Genomic DNA, 20843 nt, shown 5'->3' with positions numbered 1-20843 from the left:
GTATAGTGTAGTGTATAGTAGTGTATAGTGTAGTGTATAGTGTAGTGTATAGTAGTGTAAAGTGTAGTGTATAGTGTAGTGTATAGTAGTGTATAGTGTAGTATATAGTAGTGTATAGTAGTGTGTAGTGTAGTGTATAGTAGTGTATAGTGTAGTGTATAGTAGTGTATAGTGTAGTGTATAGTAGTGTATAGTAGTGTAAAGTGTAGTGTATAGTGTAGTGTATAGTAGTGTATAGTGTAGTGTGTAGTGTATAGTGTAGTGTATAGTAGTGTATAGTGTAGTGTATAGTGTAGTGTATAGTAGTGTATAGTGTAGTGTAAAGTGTAGTGTATAGTGTATAGTAGTGTATAGTGTAGTGTGTAGTGTATAGTGTAGTGTATAGTAGTGTATAGTGTATAGTGTAGTGTATAGTGTAGTGTATAGTGTAGTGTATAGTAGTGTAGTGTGGTGTATAGTGTAGTGTATAGTGCAGTGTATAGTGTAGTGCAGTGGTTCTTAACCTTGTTGGAGGTACCGAACCCCACCAGTTTCATATGCGCATTCACCGAACCCCTCTTTAGTGAAAAATAAAATGTGATTTTTTTCAAATTCAAGACATAGATATGTTTTTTACTGGTACACAAAATGAGCCGTGCATGAACATTACCTTGTTCAAAGAATAAAACCAACACAATGCATAAACTCACAACAAATTACATACCTGGAAATCAATGTGACTTCTGCTGTTGCCTTTGAGAGATCAGTTCAGATATGCGTGGCTTCACCTTGGCAAGTGCCACTCTCATGTCATTTTCACAGCAAAGTCTGTTCCTTTTCTTCGTTTTTATGTCCAGCATCCTCGAAAAGGATTGCTCACAAAGATATGTTGTAACAAATGGTATAAAAAATCCAGGGCTTTCTTAGCAATAACTGGATACTTGTTCATTTGTCGACACCAAAACGTTGAGAGCGTTGTTGTTCTGAAGAGTTGCTGTTGAACCTGGCTCTGCTGAATTTCAATGATTTCGTCGAGGAATTCATCATTGACATCTGCTGTTTCAACAGCAAACGTGAACGGCTGTCTCACCCATGTTGGATATGACTCTCTTGTAGGGAAATATCCGTCGAGAGACTTTGCAAGCTCATCTAAGTGCGTGGCAATTGTTTGCTTCAGTTCCGTGGATACAGAAATATCTCCGATTCCAGACACATCTTCGATCTTACTTGCACAGTCGTCCAGAAGCGGGAAGTTTGCGAAGTTATTGTTCTCTGTTCGTCGTTTCCATAACGGTAGCTTTTTTTGAAAAGCCTTCAGGTCTTCTTCCGCTTCCATGATATTGACTCCACCACCCTGCATCTGCTGATTGAGATGATTGAGAGCTGCGAATATATCAGCCATGTACGCTAAAATGAGAATGAACTCAGGATTTTTGGAGCAATCTGCATGGCAGTGTTGGTGCTCTTGCAAAAACAGGGCTAATTCCACACGCATGGCAAAAACACGATTCAGCACCTGTCCCCGGGATAACCACCGAATATTAGAATGGAGCAGAAGTACCTCAAATTCAGAGCCCATTTCTTTACACAGCTCACTGAAGATGCGGTGCCTCAGAGCACTTTTTCGCACATAGTTCACACATTCCACCACAGTTTTTAATACTTCTGTCATTTTTGGAGGTAAGGTTTTTGTTGCCAACGCATGCCTGTGCAGAATACAATGCGTCACAATGATGTGTAGTGCATCGGCCTTTACTAGCGCACCAAAACCAGACTTTCTTCCCAGCATGACTGGAGTTCCGTCCGTACAAACTGCAGAAACCATATCCCATGAAAGATTGTTGTCTCTGAAGAAGTCATCCACAAGCTTCTTCACATCGGCTGCCTTCGTTGTTGTTGTAAGAGGCTTACAAAATAAAAACTCTTCTTTTATCATGTCGTCTTTCACATAGCGTACAAAAACAGCAAGCTGGCTTAGATCAGAAACGTCTGTGGTTTCGTCGAGTTGAAGGCTGAATTTTGCCGGGCTTGAAATCAGATCTGCGACTACTTGAGCCAAGATGTCTTTACTCATGTCTTCTATTCTGTCACTGACGGTGTCATTTGAAAGGGGAATTTGGGATAATTTACCTTCGGCCGCTGTTCCGAGTATCAGATTCGCCATCTTTAATGCAGCTGGTTTCACAAGTGTTTCACCAATGGTGTGTGGCTTGCCCTGCTTTGCGATCAGGTAAGCAACTTCGTACGATGCTGTCAGGATCGGTTTGTTAACAGGTACAAATCCAAGAGCAGGCAGAGTGGCCCTTTCATCGAATCTGGCTCTCTTCACCCTGAATTCAGCAAGTGTTGTGTTCTTGTATTCCCCGTCTCCATGCAGCTTCAAGAAGTGTTCCTTTAGTTTTGCCGGTGCAAGACTAGAGTTGCTCAACTTGGCGTTGCAAATCATGCAGATAGGACGCTCACTCCCATCACGTTCCGTGATACATGAGAATCCATGTTGTACATATTCGTCCGACCACTTTCTTCTTTTGCCCGACATAGTTAGTATGGATAAAATATTAAAGAAATCACACGACGTACGACAACAACAGTCACACGTTGACTACTGAGTACGCACTAAATTCCCCGCAGCGCTGATTGGCCAAGCAGTGTAGCATGATCATCTGCAGCCAGTGATGGCCAAGCGGGCCGTGTGTGTCATCACAAATTTACACAATAATTCAAGTGTGTCCGGACCTCCGTGGCGGGGGCTCTGCCGAACCCCTGAGATCGACTCACCGAACCCCTGGGGTTCGATCGAACCCAGGTTAAGAACCACTGGTGTAGTGTATAGTAGTGTGTAGTATAGTGTAGTGTATAGTGTAGTGTATAGTAGTGTATAGTGTAGTGTATAGTGCAGTGTATAGTAGTGTGTAGTGTATAGTGTAGTGTATAGTAGTGTATAGTGGTGTATAGTAGTATATAGTAGTGTATAGTGTAGTGTATAGTGTAGTGTATAGTGTAGTGTATAGTGTAGTGTATAGTAGTGTATAGTGTAGTGTATAGTGGTGTATAGTGTAGTGTATAGTGTAGTGTATAGTGCAGTGTATAGTGTAGTATATAGTGTAGTGTATAGTAGTGTATAGTGTAGTGTATAGTAGTGTATAGTGTAGTGTATAGTAGTGTATAGTAGTGTAAAGTGTAGTGTATAGTGTAGTGTATAGTAGTGTATAGTGTAGTGTGTAGTGTATAGTAGTGTATAGTGTAGTGTATAGTGTAGTGTATAGTAGTGTATAGTGTAGTGTAAAGTGTAGTGTATAGTGTAGTGTATAGTGTAGTGTGTAGTGTAGTGTATAGTGTAGTGTATAGTAGTGTATAGTGTAGTGTATAGTGTAGTGTATAGTGTAGTGTAAAGTGTAGTGTATAGTGTAGTGTATAGTGTAGTGTATAGTGTAGTGTATAGTGTAGTATATAGTGTAGTGTATAGTAGTGTATAGTGTAGTGTATAGTAGTGTATAGTAGTGTAGTGTATAGTGTAGTGTATAGTGTAGTGTATAGTGTAGTGTATAGTGTGTAGTGCAGTGGGAGGGGAACACGCTCAAACCACACAGCAGCAAGCTGACGAGGCTGCGACAGCGACCCGGGGTGAAGGCGAAACGGAATTTAAATTTCAACAGCGGGCGGCATCTTTATTTTATTATTTAAGATTCCCTCTCCCCACCCCAAACCCCGCTAAGGGACAAGGCACATTGTTACCACTACGACCCTCGGTCTCAAAGACCCTCGCCGTGCAATCCCAACTCCAAATCCCGAGCGCCGGCGGTTTCCACCTTTCCAGGTCGGAGGTACCCCTCCAACTTCACGCGCTCCCCCCCCCCCCGGGACACCAATCACCACCGCGGGGGCAACACTCACAGACCCCACCCCACCACCACCACCCCACCCACCCTTTCATTACCTTTTTACACCCATTGTATATATGTGAACCTCACGGCTGTAGCATGAACTGCGTCGCGACGTCATTTCACGTCCGCTCAAGGCGAACGGCGCGGCGATCTGTTCCCCTTCGACGAGCTCCGCGCCAATCGAAGTTTAAAAAGTTTTGTTTCTTCCGCGCGTTCGTTCGTCCGCCGCCGCCGCCGCCGCCGCCGCTTGGACGATTGCGGCAACGGAAGGATCCGCGCCAGGTGGTTAGCGGCGTTTACGTGTGCCAAAAATAAATTAATTGCGTTCATTCGCGACCCCCCGGGGGCACTGCCATGAGGTTCATATGTGCGTGCACGTGCGTGCGTGTGTTTGTGTGTGTGTGTGTGGTGGTTATGTTGCTGCGTGTGTTTTTAAATCGCCGCGCGTGCAGGCGGGCGCATTAGCAAAAAAAAAAGTGTCAAGGCACAGAACGTTTATTTGAATCTGTGCATCCAAGATGACGCAACCATCCATGGGACAGTGCGCACGGTCTGTCTGACTGTGACGCTGTCAGCCGTCCACTCGCTCCCACCTGGGTCTGTCTGACTGTGACGCTGTCAGCCGTCCACCCACTCCCACCTGGGTCTGTCTGGCTGTGACGCTGACACCCGTCCACTCACTCCCACCTGGGTCTGTCTGGCTGTGACACTGTCACCCATCCACTCGCTCCCACCTGGATCTGTCTGGCTGTGACACCGTCACCCGTCCACTCGCTCCCACCTGGGTCTGTCTGACTGTGACAATGTCACCCGTCCACTCACTCCCACCTGGGTCATTCTGGCTGTGACACTGTCACCCGTCCACTCACTCCCACCTGGGTCTGCCTGACTGTGACGCTGTCACCCGTCCACTCACTCCCACCTGGGTCTGTCTGACTGTGACGCTGTCAGCCATCCACCCGCTCCCACCTGGGTCTGTCTGACTGTGACACTGTCACCCGTCCACTCACTCCCACCTGGGTCTGTCTGACTGTGACACTGTCACCCGTCCACTCACTCCCACCTGGGTCTGTCTGACTGTGACACTGTCACCCGTCCACTCACTCCCACCTGGGTCTGTCTGACTGTGATGCTGACACCCGTCCACTCACTCCCACCTGGGTCTGTCTGACTGTGACACTGTCACCCGTCCACTCGCTCCCACCTGGGTCTGTCTGACTGTGACACTGTCACCCGTCCACTCACTCCCACCTGGGTCTGTCTGACTGTGACACTGTCACCCGTCCACTCACTCCCACCTGGGTTTGTCTGACTGTGACACTGTCACCCGTCCACTCACTCCCACCTGGGTCTGTCTGGCTGTGACGCCGTCAGCCGTCCACTCACACCCACCTGGGTCTGTCTGACTGTGACACTGTCACCCGTCCACTCACTCCCACCTGGGTCTGTCTGACTGTGACACTGTCACCCGTCCACCCACTCCCACCTGGGTCTGTCTGGCTGTGACGCCGTCAGCCGTTCACTCGCTCCCACCTGGGTCTGGCTGTGACACCGTCACCCGTCCACTCGCTCCCACCTGGGTCTGTCTGACTGTGACACTGTCACCCGTCCACTCGCTCCCACCTGGGTCTGTCTGACTGTGCCTCCCCCAGGGAGCATGACTTACAATAACCGCCCCCCCCCCCCCGTTTCCTCTGTTCCAGGGCTATTCCTGGGAGAGAGGGCGGAGGTGTCTGTGTGTCTGTGTGTTTGTGTGTCTGTGTGCGCGTCTCTGTGTGTGTCTCTGTGTGTGCGTCTCTGTGTGTCTCTGTGTGTGTGTCTCTGTGCGCATCTCTGTGTGTGTTTCTGTGTGCGTGTCTCTGTGCGCGTCTCTGTGCGCGTCTCTGTGTGTGTGCGTCTCTGCGTGTGTCTCTGTGTGTGTGTCTCTGTGTGCGCGTCTCCGTGTGTCTGAGTGAGCGTGGGGGGAGTGGTGGTGCAGCGGTTAGCCCGGTGTTGCGCTATGAACCCGGCTACCCGAGTTCGATTCCCGCTCACGGCCGACACCAGCGACGAATAACTTAACCGGTCCTGGGCCTCCTCCCCTAGGTCGACTCAGCCTCAAATTAAGCACCTGGTGGTGGTGTGTAGCAAACATCGCCACTGGGGAGACAAAGGCGGCCGGGCGGGCACGGTGCTGGCCACCCACCCCCCTCGTGTGCTATGATGATGATGGGTGGTGGTGATGATTTGTGGTGGTGATGGGTGGTGGTGATGGGTGGTGGTGGTGATTATGTGTGGTGGTGGTGATGATTTGTGGTGGTGGTGGTGGTGATGATGTGTGGTGGTGGTGGTGATGATGTGTGGTGGTGGTGATGATTTGTGGTGATGATGTGTGGTGGTGGTGGTGATGATGATTTGTGGTGGTGGTGGTGATGATTTGTGGTGGTGATGGTGGTGATGATGGTGGTGGTGTTGGTGGCAGTGATGTTGGTGGTGGTGATTTGTGGTGGTGATGGGTGGTGGTGGTGGTGATGATGATGATGGTGGTGGTGGTGATGATGATGATGGGTGGTGGTGATGATGGGTGGTGGTGATGATGTGTGGTGGTGGCAGTGATGATTTTTGGTGGTGGTGATGGGTGGTGGTGGTGATGATTTGTGGTGGTGATGGTGGTGGTGTTGGTGGCAGTGATGATGGTGGTGGTGATTTGTGGTGGTGATGGGTGGTGGTGGTGGTGATGATGATGATGATGGTGGTGGTGGTGATGATGATGATGATGGGTGGTGGTGATGATGGGTGGTGGTGATGATGTGTGGTGGTGGCAGTGATGATTTTTGGTGGTGGTGATGGGTGGTGGTGGTGATGATTTGTGGTGGTGGTGATGGGTGGTGGTGGTGATGGGTGATGATGATGTGTGGTGGTGGCAGTGATGATTTTTGGTGGTGGTGATGGGTGGTGGTGGTGATGATTTGTGGTGGTGGTGGTGGTGATGGTGATGATTTGTGGTGGTGGTGATGGGTGGTGGTGGTGGTGATGGGTGGTGGTGATGATGGGTGGTGGTGATGGCTGGTGATGATGTTGGGTGATTGGTTCGTAGGCGCTGCTGCTGCTACTCGCCACAAACAGCACTTGCCCTGATAGAGGCTACACGGGGGACCTTTGTCTGTGCGGTGTGTGCCTGTGTACTCCGGTGTGTACGTCAGTGTGTGTGTTTATCTTCGTGTGTGTGTGCCTGTGTGTGTCAGTGTGTGCGTGCGTGTGTACATGCGTGTGTGTACACAGTAGCCACTATGTGGCTGGGCCGTCCTTCTCTTGGCCAGGCTGCGAAACGTCTGGTCTTTGCTGTCGGCGCCCACCCCCCGGAGTGTACAGCTGGATTGACGGCCGTTCCTACAGCACGCGCACACACACACACAAAGATCCCCCGTGTAGCCTTAACACACTGTAGGGGCAAGTGCTGTTAGGGAGTAGCATCAGCACCTGTGAAGGTAGACACAAAGGTCCCCCGTGTAGCCTCTAACAGGCTGTAGGGGCAAGTGCTGTGAGTAGCAGCAGCACCTGTGAAGGTAGACACAGACAAAGGTCCCCCGTGTAGCCTTTAACAGGCTCTAGGGGCAAGTGCTGTGAGCAGCGAGTAGCAGCAGCACCTGTGAAGGTAGACACAAAGGTCCCCCGTGTAGCCTCTAACAGGCTGTAGGGGCAAGTGCTGTGAGTAGCAGCAGCACCTGTGAAGGTAGACACAGACAAAGGTCCCCCGTGTAGCCTTTAACAAGCTGTAGGGGCAAGTGCTGTGAGTAGCGAGTAGCAGCAGCACCTGTGAAGGTAGACACAGACAAAGGTCCCCCGTGTAGCCTCTAACAGGCTGTAGGGGCAAGTGCTGTGAGTAGTGAGTAGCAGCAGCACCTGTGAAGGTAGACACAGACAAAGGTCCCCCGTGTAGCCTCTAACAGGCTGTAGGGGCAAGTGCTGTGAAGGCTACCAGCGCCGTGGCACGCGAGGGGGGGGGGTGGGTGGCTACCAGCACCACGCCCGGTCGCCTTTGTCTCCCCCCCCCCCCAGTGGCGACGTTCACCACAACACACCGCTACACCAGCTACTCAACTGAGGCCGAGCCGACCTAGGTGGAGGCCCGGGACCGGTTCAGACAATCGTCGCCGGCGTTGGCCGTGAGCGGGAATCGAACTCGGCTCGCCGGGGTCGTGGCGCGGCGTGGCGCTAACCGCCGCACCACCGCTCTCCACGCGCGCGCAAGCGGAGGACGAAGATCCCCCGTGCGGCCGTCGACAGGACTGTCGGGGCAAGCGCTGCTGCTGCTGAGCTGCTGCTGAGCGGCAGCAGCAGCTCAGCAGCAGCAGCGCCCGTGAAGGCCGGCACCGTGACGCACGATGGCGGCGGCCGGCAAACCGCGCGCCGCTCCCGGCCGCCTTTGTCTCCCCCCCCCCCCCCCCCCCACCGGCGGCGAAGTTCGTGCGTGGCGACCCAGGGGGAGGCCCACCGTCACCTTGTTCCGGAGTCGGCGCGTCCTCGCCTCCTCCTTGCGGCGCTCCCGCTCGCCGTCGCGGTCGGGCGAGCGGCCGTCCGGCCTCCCCTCGCTCTCCCCGCGCTCTCCCCTCGCCCGCCCCCCTCCACCTCCCTCGGGGGCCTCCGCGCCGCCGCGGCGTTCGGCGCCCGGAGCCTCCCCTGGTCGGCGCCGGCGTCCGGCCGGGGTTCCCGGTGCTGCTGCTGCTGCTGCTGCTGCTGCTGCTGCGGCTGCGGCTGCTGCTGGTGGTTGTGGTGGTGAGGAGCAGGCCGGCCCGGGGGCAGTGCGGATGGCCTCACGGAACGGGCGCCGCCGCCGGAGTCCCTCGCGCTCGGCGGTCGAGCGGCGTCCCTGGTCGGGCCCTCCCTGCCGCCGCCGCCGCCGTCCCGGTCTTTTGCCGCCTCCTTCGCTCCGTCTCTCTCCCCGCCTCGACTCGAGAGGAATCTCCCTCCCCCTCCTCCTCCCCCTCCACCTCCTCCACCACCTCCTCCACCTCCTCCTCCTCCCCCGCCGTCCTCGCCGCGCTCGTCCCTGCCGCTGGGCTGCGCCCTCTCGGCCCGCTTGCGCCGGCTCTCCTCCCACCCGCGGGGCCGCGTGCGCTCCCGCGGCCAGCCGGCGGCCTCCCGCCCCTCGGAGTCGGCGGGCGACGCCGGGGGGCCGGGGGCCGCCGAGGCGGCGCCCTGAGGGGGCGGCGCAGGGGGAGGAGGCGACGGCGGCGACGGCGACGGCGCCGCCGCCTTGGCCTCGGAGGGGTCGGCAGGGCCGCGCTTTTGCAGCAGCTGGGAGGTCGCGCGCGGACGCACGGACGCACAGACACACAGAGACACAGAGACACAGACACACAGAGACACAGACAGAGACACAGAGACACACAGACAGAGACACAGAGACACACAGACAGAGACACAGAGACACACAGACACAGACACACACACAGACACACAGACACACACACGCACAGACACGCAGACACAGACGCACAGACACACACACACACGCAGACACACAGACACACAGACGCACACACGCACAGACACACAGACACACAGACACGCAGAAGCACAGACACACAGACGCACGGACACAGACACACAGACACACGGATACAGACACACAGACACACGGATACAGACACACAGACACACGGATACAGACACACAGACACACAGACGCACGGACACAGACACACAGACGCACGGACACAGACACACAGACGCACGGATACAGACACACAGACACACAGATGCACGGACACAGACACACAGACACACAGACGCACGGACACAGACACACAGACACACGGACACAGACACACAGACACACAGACGCATGGATACAGACACATGGACACACGGACACAGACACACAGACACACGGACACATGGACACACAGGCACGTTGACACACAGACAAGCGGACACACAGACACACAGACACGCACACGCACAAGGCAACCTGTTTATATTGTACATAGGCCGCCGTGCAGGAATAATAATGGATATGTAATCATCTCTGTAAACACGCGTAGCACTCGCACACACGCACGCACGCACACACGCACACACGCACGCACACACGCACACACGCACGCACGCACGCACGCACACACGCACGCGCAAAAAAAACAACAAAGATCCCCCATATAGCCTTAACAGACTGTAGGGGCAAGTGCTGTTAGCGAGCAGCACCTATAAAGGCCGGCACTGTGGCACACGAGGGGGTGGGTGGCCACCAGCACCACGCCCGGCCACCTTTGTCTCCCCCCAGTGGCGATGTTCACTGCACACCGCCACACCAGCTACTCGTTTGAGGCTGAGTCGACGTAGGGGAGGCCCAGGACCGGTTCAGATAATCGTCACCGGCGGTGTTGGCTGTGTCGCCGGGTTCACAGGGCAGAGCAGCGCTAACCGCTACACTAGCGCTCCCCACGCACAGAGACACGCGCACACAGAGACACACACAGAGACACAGAGACACACACAGAGACACAGAGACACACACAGAGACACACACAGAGACACACACAGAGACACACACAGAGACACACACAGAGACACAGAGACACACACAGAGACACACACAGAGACACAGAGACACACACAGAGACACACACAGAGACACAGAGACAAAGAGACACACACAGAGACACACACAGAGACACAGAGACACACACAGAGACACACACAGAGACACACACAGAGACACACAGACACAGAGACACACACAGAGACACACACAGAGACACAGAGACACGTACACACACACAGAGACACACACAGAGACACAGAGACACGTACACACACACAGAGACACACACAGAGACACACACAGAGACACACACAGAGACACACACAGAGACACACACAGAGACACACACACAGACACACACACAGACACGTACGCAGGGCACGGCCTCACCTTGACCGTCATGGCGGGCGCGCCGCCCTGCGTGCCGTGGGGACCCTTGTGGACGGCGCCGTCTCTCTCGCGCTGGCGCTCCGTCCGCCGTGGCCGGGCCTCGGGCCTGACCCTCCGCGAGCCTCCCCCGCTGACGGCGGCGTCGTCCGCGGCGGCGGCGGCGGCGATGCCGGCGGCGTCGTCCGCCGCCGCCGCCACCGGCGTCGCCGCGCCGCGATAGCGCCGCCGCGGGTCGTGCCCGGAGATGGCGCCGCCGCCGCCGCCGCCGCCGCCGGCCGCCACCGATCGGCGAGAGTCAACACGGCGCCGATCGGCCCAGCGCTCCTCCCTCGCTCGCTGGTGACAGCGGTGAGGGCGGTGAGGGCGGTGAGGGCGGTGACCATGGCGGAGGCAACATGCAACACTCGGTCACACACTCACTCACGTACACTCAGTCACACACACACACACACGTACACCCGGACACACACACACGTACACTCAGTCACACACACATACACACACGTACACTCGGTCACACACTCACGTACACTCAGTCACACACACACACACACGTACACCCGGACACACACACACGTACACTCAGTCACACACACCCACTCATACACTCGGTCACACACGCACACACGTACACCATGTACACTCAGGTCACACACACATACACACACGTACACTCGGTCACACACTCACGTACACTCAGTCTCACACACACACTCACGTACACTCAGTGACACACACACACTCACGTACACTCAGTCACACACACACATACACTCGGTCACACACACACGTACACTCAGTCACACAGACACACGTACATTCGGTCACACACTCACGTACACTCAGTCACACACACACTCACGTACATTCAGTGACACACACGCACTCACGTACACTCGGTCACACACACATACACTCGGTCACACACACACGTACACTCAATCACACAGACACACGTACATTCGGTCACACACACGTACACTCAGTCACGCACACACGTACACTCAGTCACACACACCCACTCATACACTCAGGTCACACACACACACACATACACACATGTACACTCGGTCACACACTCACGTACACTCAGTGACACACACACACACACACACGTACACTCAGTCACACACACACACCTACACTCGGTCACACACACACGTACACTCGGTCATACACACACACACGTACACTCGGTCACACACACACGTACACTCAGTCACACACACGTACACTCGGTCACACACACACGTACACTCAGTCACACACACGTACACTCGGTCACACACACACGTACACTCGGCCACACACACACGTACACTCGGTCATACACACACACACGTACACTCGGTCACACACTCACACACACACGTACACTCGGTCACACACACACACACGTACACTCGGTCACACACACGTACACTCAGTCACACACACACACGTACACCATGTACACTCAGGTCACACACACACACATACACACACGTACACTCAGTCACACACTCACGTACACTCAGTCACACACACACACGTACACCATGTACACTCGGTCACACACACACGTACACTCAGTCACGCACACACGTACACTCAGTCACACACACCCACTCATACACTCAGGTCACACACACACACATACACACATGTACACTCGGTCACACACTCACGTACACTCAGTGACACACACACACACACGTACACTCAGTCACACACACACACCTACACTCGGTCACACACACACGTACACTCGGTCATACACACACACACGTACACTCGGTCACACACACACGTACACTCAGTCACACACACGTACACTCGGTCACACACACACGTACACTCAGTCACACACACGTACACTCGGTCACACACACACGTACACTCGGCCACACACACACGTACACTCGGTCATACACACACACACGTACACTCGGTCACACACTCACACACACACGTACACTCGGTCACACACACACACGTACACTCGGTCACACACACGTACACTCAGTCACACACACACACGTACACCATGTACACTCAGGTCACACACACACACATACACACACGTACACTCAGTCACACACTCACGTACACTCAGTCACACACACACACGTACACCATGTACACTCAGGTCACACACACACACATGTACACTCGGTCACACACACGTACACTCGGTCACACACACACACACGTACACTCGGTCACACACACGTACAACACTAAATCTACCTGTTTCTCCAGCATTTTGTTCTTGATATATTCCAGCAGAGGTGTCGATTTATTCGCTGCAACACAAACAACAAAGTGCGGTGTTAACGCGTGGCGGCGGTGTCCGCTACGTTGCATAACGGCGCTGTTACACAGCTCGGCGAGCAGCGGACGGACATCACGAACGTGCGCCACTAGAGCTACCCACCGCCTCCACTCCTCTCTCTTCGGACTCACTGCCCATCTCCCATCACCCCCAGACTCACTGCCCATCTCCCCATCTCCCCATCACCCCCAGACTCACTGCCCATCTCCCCCAGACTCACTGCCCATCTCCCCATCTCCCCATCACCCCCAGACTCACTGCCCATCACCCCCAGACTCACTGCCCAATCTCCCCATCACCCCATCACCCCCAGACTCACTGCCCATCACCCCCAGACTCACTGCCCATCTCCCCATCACCCCATCACCCCATCACCCCCAGACTCACTGCCCATCACCCCCAGACTCACTGCCCATCTCCCCATCTCCCCCAGACTCACTGCCCATCACCCCATCACCCCCAAACTCACTGCCCATCACCCCCAGACTCACTGCCCATCACCCCCAGACTCACTGCCCATCTCCCCCAGACTCACTGCCCATCACCCCCAGACTCACTGCCCATCTCCCCCAGACTCACTGCCCATCACCCCCAGACTCACTGCCCATCACCCCCAGACTCACTGCCCATCTCCCCCAGACTCACTGCCCATCACCCCCAGACTCACTGCCCATCACCCCCAGACTCACTGCCCATCTCCCCCAGACTCACTGCCCATCTCCCCCAGACTCACTGCCCATGTCCCCCAGACTCACTGCCCATCTCCCCATCACCCCCAGACTCACTGCCCATCACCCCCAGACTCACTGCCCATCTCCCCATCACCCCCAGACTCACTGCCCATCACCCCCAGACTCACTGCCCATCACCCCCAGACTCACTGCCCATCTCCCCCAGACTCACTGCCCATCACCCCCAGACTCACTGCCCATCTCCCCCAGACTCACTGCCCATCACCCCCAGACTCACTGCCCATCTCCCCATAACCCCCAGACTCACTGCCCATCACCCCCAGACTCACTGCCCATCACCCCCAGACTCACTGCCCATCACCCCCAGACTCACTGCCCATCACTCCCAGACTCACTGCCCATCACCCCATCACCCCCAGACTCACTGCCCATCTCCCCATCTCCCCCAGACTCACTGCCCATCACCCCCAGACTCACTGCCCATCACCCCCAGACTCACTGCCCATCTCCCCCAGACTCACTGCCCATCTCCCCCAGACTCACTGCCCATGTCCCCCAGACTCACTGCCCATCTCCCCATCACCCCCAGACTCACTGCCCATCACCCCCAGACTCACTGCCCATCTCCCCATCACCCCCAGACTCACTGCCCATCACCCCCAGACTCACTGCCCATCACCCCCAGACTCACTGCCCATCTCCCCCAGACTCACTGCCCATCACCCCCAGACTCACTGCCCATCTCCCCCAGACTCACTGCCCATCACCCCCAGACTCACTGCCCATCTCCCCATAACCCCCAGACTCACTGCCCATCACCCCCAGACTCACTGCCCATCACCCCCAGACTCACTGCCCATCACCCCCAGACTCACTGCCCATCACTCCCAGACTCACTGCCCATCACCCCATCACCCCCAGACTCACTGCCCATCTCCCCATCTCCCCCAGACTCACTGCCCATCACCCCCAGACTCACTGCCCATCTCCCCATCTCCCCCAGACTCACTGCCCATCACCCCCAGACTCACTGCCCATCACCCCCAGACTCACTCCCCATCTCCCCATCTCCCCCAGACTCACTGCCCATCTCCCCCAGACTCACTGCCCATCTCCCCCAGACTCACTGCCCATCACCCCCAGACTCACTGCCCATCTCCCCAGACTCACTGCCCATCTCCCGAGTCCGGGCTTCCACCTCCTCCAGCAACTGCTCGGGGTTCTTGGCTCCTCCGTCGTCGGTCTGCTCCCTGCAGCTTTCCAGGAAGCGCGAGAAGTCTTCATCTGTCGTGGCGGCGTCGCGATCAATCACAACAACAACAAAAACATGTGATTAGAGTCAGGCTTCAGGTCAAGGGTCAGGCTGCAGGTCAAGGGTCAGGCTTCAGGTCAAGGGTCAGGCTTCAGGCCAAGGGTCAGGCTACAAGTCAAGGGTCAGGCTACAAGTCAAGGGTCAGGCTACAAGTCAAGGGTCAGGCTTCAAGTCAAGGGTCAGGCTTCAAGTCAAGGGTCAGGCTTCAAGTCAAGGGTCAGGTTTCAAGCCAAGGGTCAGGTTTCAAGCCAAGGGTCAGGCTACAAGTCAAGGGTCAGGCTTCAAGTCAAGGGTCAGGCTTCAAGTCAAGGGTCAGGCTTCAAGCCAAGTGTTAGGCTACAAGTCAAGGGTCAGGCTTCAAGCCAAGGGTCAGGCTACAAGTCAAGGGTTAGGCTACAAGTCAAGGGTCAGGCTACAAGTCAAGGGTCAGGCTACAAGTCAAGGGTCAGGCTACAAGTCAAGGGTCAGGCTTCAAGTCAAGGGTCAGGCTTCAAGTCAAGGGTCAGGCTACAAGTCAAGGGTCAGGCTTCAAGTCAAGGGTCAGGCTACAAGTCAAGGGTCAGGCTTCAAGTCAAGGGTCAGGCTTCAAGTCAAGGGTCAGGCTTCAAGCCAAGGGTTAGGCTACAAGTCAAGGGTCAGGCTACAAGTCAAGGGTTAGGCTACAAGTCAAGGGTCAGGCTTCAAGCCAAGGGTCAGGCTACAAGTCAAGGGTCAGGCTTCAGGTCAAGGGTCAGGCTTTACTCCAAATATGGTCATAGAACAGGATCTGTGTTAAGATGTTCAAACACCAACTGGACACACACACACATTGCAAGGCGTGAAGTCTGCATTAACCACACGTACTTGTGGCAAAACAAACACGCTCTGATAATGTAAGCATTGCCTTTTAAATGCGTCCACTCACCCACTCAGCCACCCACTCAGCTACCACCCACCCACTCAGCTACCACCCACCCACTCACCCACTCACCTACCCACTCACCCACTCACCAACTCAGCTACCACCCACCCACCCACTCACCCACTAACTATACCTACCATTTGCTACTAAGTGACGGTGACGTCACCACAGCGCCTGTGCCAGGCCAGGTGCACTTTGAGCCCACGTGAAGTGTCGAAGGCTCGCTGCTGACAGGAGGTCTCGGGACAGACCCAGGTGCCATGGGTCGAATGACTGAGACGACTGGCCGATAGCAACACCTGTACCCCCCTACTGTTCCAACTTGCTGAATTTTAGCCTCCGGGCGCTCCGCTGGTTGTTGTGAGCGTCGCTCCTCCGCCCTCCATTGTTGTTGGAGGGCGACTGCCTCCAACTGCCCAGTAGCGTCCTTCACGAGCCTCCTCCACAGAGGCCGATCTTGACACTGCTGGTACCGGTCATCGGCAAGTCCACTCAGCTCCACGTCCTCCCGTACCGCATCAGCTCCATCTCATCTCCAGCCCATGTCGTGCCCATTTAACCCCCTCTATGCGGCCAAACAGAAGCTGTTTGGGCATGCGGTGACTGGGCATGCGGGCTACATGACCCGGCCAACTCAGCCTTGCCTGCCGGAGGAGCTCACTGATGGAAATGTGCCCAGATCTTTCTATGATTTGTGAGCTCCTCACACAATCCAGCCTGCTGGTCAAACCCAGGATGGATCGTAGGGAAGGCAGTCTGAATGTTTCTAACCGGCGCAGCTGTTCCATTAGAGGGGGGTCCACGTTTCGCAAGCGTATTTTCACTCACCCACTCACTCATTCACTCAACGAACTCACTCAACCACCCACTCACTCAGTCACTCAGCCACTCACCCAGCCACTCACCCACCCACTCACTCACGTCACACATCCACACACACCGGAGCCCTTGGCTCCCCAGTGGCGACAGAGAGGGGGCCCCCACACGGGAGGCTTTTCTAGCGACCTGCCTTCTTCGATGGTTCCGCACTTGGCGTCTCTCTTGCGCACTCGCTTCTTTGGTATCTTCTGGAAGGCGGCAAACTCCACCACGGCCGGGAACTCTTGGCCTGAGAGGCGTGGAGCAGGAGCAGCAGCAGCAGCAGCCACACAAGAGCGCAGTAAAAAGTAAAACATTTTTTTCGTAACTATTTTTACCAGGTAAGGCCCACCATCACCACCAACGACACCACCACCATCAACGCCACCTCCACCAACGACACCACCACCAACACCACCACCATCAACACCACCTCCACCAACGACACCACCACCAACACCACCACCATCAACGCCACCTCCACCAAGGCCATCGCCAACACTACCATCCACCACCGCCACCATTCACCATTAACCCCACCACCATCAACACCACCACCACCGCCATCTTCAGCGCCGCCATCACAAAAACACGAAGAACAACCCAGAGCCCAGGCCTACTGATGGTATCATAGGCCTTGACCAGGTCAATAAAGCAAAAATGTAGGTCTTGCTGGAATTCCCTACACCTCTGCTGGAGCAGACGGACAGAAAATATGACATCTGTGCAGGACCGCCCTTTCCTGAAACCGCATTGGGGCTCCGCAAGCCTCTCCTCAGCGTGCCTGGCAAAGCGATGTTGAATAATCCTTGCCACGACCTTTCCCAGCACACTGAGGAGTGAGATTCCCCTGTAATTGTTAGAGTCTATGCGGTTCCTCTTCTTAAAGAGGGGGACCACCAGGGCATCCTTCCAATCCAGCGGAAACCGTCCAGTGATCCAACTGTTGTTATGATGTCATGTAGGGCAGTCTGTGCACAAACGCCACCCTCCCTCAGCATTTCGCTTAGGAGATCATCTCTGTCCGGTCCCTTTCCTGGTCTCAGACAGATGGCACCTCAGCCAGCCACTCACAGGGGGTGACATCTTCTTCCAATATTTGAGGCACTGCAGCTTCGGCAGGGTCATCTCCACTTTGTCCCATGTTGTTTTCCAGGCTGAGGAATTTCCCCTCCCCCAGGACCTCACAGAAATGCTCAGCAAATCTGTAAACTTGTTCCTGGGGGTCAGCGATTGGATCACCGTCTTTTCCCCTGATGATGGTAATAGGAGTGGCGCTGCAGGTTACTTTTTTATGGAATTAAAGAGCGATTTGTGATCGCGGGCCATTGAGGCAGACTCCATCTCCTCAGCAACCCGCGACCACAACCCATCCTTGCAGCACCTCACGGCTCTCCGAGCCTCCAAGCGAAGGTTGCGGTGAGCCTCCTCATTCTCCGACGTGGGATGCTGTAGCCGATGAAAGTGGGATGCTGTAGCCGATGAAAGTGGGCCTGTCGCTTTTTCTCAGCCAGCTTGACCACCTCCTCTGTCAGCCAGGGTCTCTGGGGAGGTCTGGACCGTGTACCCAAAGCAGCCATTGCAGCTGCATGAGCCACAGTCCTAAACATCGCCCATTTCCCCTCGACATCAGGAGTTGGGGACGATGCAAACCCCAGCCGCAAGCGATGATCATCAGCTAGCTGAGACCAGGTCACTAAGGGTTTGAATGGGGTCCTGGGTGTACACCCATCACCGGAGTGGAAGAATGGCAGGTGCATCTTACAGATGACAAGTCGATGGTCAGTGGGCAGATCAGCTCCATGGTAGGTCCTGGTGTTAAGGACATGGGCCCGCATCCGCTTTTCCGTCACTATGTAGTCCAGCAGATGTTCTTGCTTGGACCCGGCATGCATCTATGATGTTGTGTGGATGCGCTGATGCCGGAACAGCGTGTTGGTAATTACAAGCCCATGGGCTGCACAAAAATCTAGCAGCCTCCTGCCGTTGTTATTGAGCTGATCTGGCCCATGCCTTCTAATCACTCCAGACCAGGAGCCAGCATCAGGACCAACTTGGGCATTGAAGTCACCCAACAAGATGACTATCCCAAGGGGCCACTTTGGCTAGCACCTGTGACAGGTGGTCATAGAAGGCATCTGACTCATCGGCCTTGCCTGCTCCCTCCATGGCTATTCGTCTTCGGTGCAGGCATAAGTAACCACGACCACCACTCCTCGCCTCTGGTTGATGGGAAGGCGAGCCCAAATATCCTGGGGCTTACAGCGTCCCACACCTCACCGCCACGCTCCCACGCCCCCTTCATTCTTTTGTTCAGAATAAGAGCCACTCCCTGTTGTTTGGCAGTCTCCTGCCCCGAGAAGAGGACTGTCCACCCCTCATGGTGGCAGGAGCCAGAGCCAATCCACCGGACCTCCTGAATACCACAGAAACCCAGGCGGTACCGGTCCAGCTCCCGACAGGGGAGTGGCAGCCTCTCCTCCGCAGTGAGCGTTTGAACATTCCACGTGGCCACACGTAGCGGTTTTTTGAATTTGGCGGAGCCATTAGATTGAATCCTTACCCTTGGAGCCCCAAGGGTAAGGATTCAATCTAATGGCTCCGCCAAATTTGGTTTGGCCGGGGTCTCTGGCACAAGCTTAATAAGTTATTGCATCGTAGTTTAGCGGTAGTTAATTTAAGTTGGAGGGGTTACCAGCCCCTCGCACCCATCCAGAGCCTCCGTTTATACCGCTGTGGTGGTTACAAACGCCATGAAGGGAAGGGCCAATCTAAGTTGGCCCTCCCCCCATTGCAGTGCTCACCACAGCGTTGCCGTCCGGCACCACGAGGAGGTAGGGGGTTGTTTTTGCTCAGGACCCCCAACACCACCACCACCGCCTCCACCGCCACCGCCGCTACCACCACCACCACCACCGCCGCCACCGCCACCGCCACCACCACCGCCGCCACCACCACCACCACCGCCGCTACCAACACCACCACCACCACCGCCGCCACCACCGCCACCGCCACCGCCACCACCACCGCCGCCACCACCACCACCACCGCCGCTACCAACACCACCACCACCACCGCCGCCGCCGCCGCCGCCGCCACCACCGCCGCCACCACCACCACCACCATCCGCCCGGCTGCGTGCCTGGTGGATGTCACGGCCCCAGCCACCCTGATCAGTCACCTTTCTCGTTGATGAAGACGTAGCCGTCAAACCGATCCCTGAACTCCAGGACGCCCTCGCTCGACGAGAAATTGATGTAGGCCCGGCAGAATGCATGTGGACGCAGGCTGGAGAGACACAGGGGGTTGTTACAAAAGGGGGTTACACAAGGGGGTTACACAACAGGGTTGTTACACAAGGGGGTTACACAAGGGGGTTACACAAGAGGGTTGTTACACAAGGGGGGTTACACAAGGGGTTTACACAAGGGGGTTACACAAGAGGGTTACACAAGGGGTTGTTACACAAGGGGTTGTTACACAAGGGAGGGGTTACACAAGGGGGTTACACAAGAGGGTTACACAAGAGGGTTACACAAGGGGGTTACACAAGGGGGTTACACAAGAGGGTTACACAAGGAGTTGTTACACAAGGGGGTTACACAAGGGGGTTACACAAGAGGGTTGTTACACAAGGGGGGTTACACAAGGGGTTTACACAAGGGGGTTACACAAGGGGGTTACACAAGGGGTTGTTACACAAGGGGGTTACACAAGGGGGTTACACAAGGGGTTGTTACACAAGGGGGTTACACAAGGGGGTTACACAAGGGGGTTGCACAAGAGGGTTACACAAGAGGGTTACACAAGGGGGTTACACAAGGGTTGTTACACAAGGGGGGTTACACAAGGGGGTTACACAAGGGGGGTTACACAAGGGGGGGTTACACAAGGGGGTTACACAAGGGGGGTTACACAAGAGGGGTTACACAAAGGGGTGTTACACAAGGGGGTTGTTACACAAGGGGGTTCCACAAGAGGGGTTAC

The 20843-nt window shown here is 55.4% G+C and overlaps 1 protein-coding gene across 1 annotated transcript in view; it reads right to left on the bottom strand.

The window, feature by feature from the left end:
• Positions 1-8339: 8339 nt before the first annotated feature.
• Positions 8340-20843, bottom strand: part of LOC116956754 (uncharacterized) — a 31362-nt gene continuing 18858 nt past the window's right edge. Inside the window, exons 3-8 of the mRNA XM_076054732.1 lie at positions 20038-20144; positions 17008-17106; positions 14956-15069; positions 13009-13064; positions 10780-11115; positions 8340-9140 (exon numbers count right to left, since the gene is read on the bottom strand). Coding sequence (XP_075910847.1) covers positions 8340-9140; positions 10780-11115; positions 13009-13064; positions 14956-15069; positions 17008-17106; positions 20038-20144 — 1513 coding nt within the window. The remainder of the gene's footprint in view (positions 9141-10779; positions 11116-13008; positions 13065-14955; positions 15070-17007; positions 17107-20037; positions 20145-20843) is intronic.

Source organism: Petromyzon marinus, chromosome 67, assembly GCF_048934315.1.
Source record: "Petromyzon marinus isolate PM22_M1 ecotype Great Lakes invasive population chromosome 67, UKy_Petmar_22M1.pri1.0, whole genome shotgun sequence".
Classification (NCBI taxonomy): domain Eukaryota; kingdom Metazoa; phylum Chordata; class Hyperoartia; order Petromyzontiformes; family Petromyzontidae; genus Petromyzon; species Petromyzon marinus.
The sequence above is the reverse complement of the archived record's forward strand: the minus strand, read 5'-3'. Positions and strand labels throughout refer to the sequence as shown.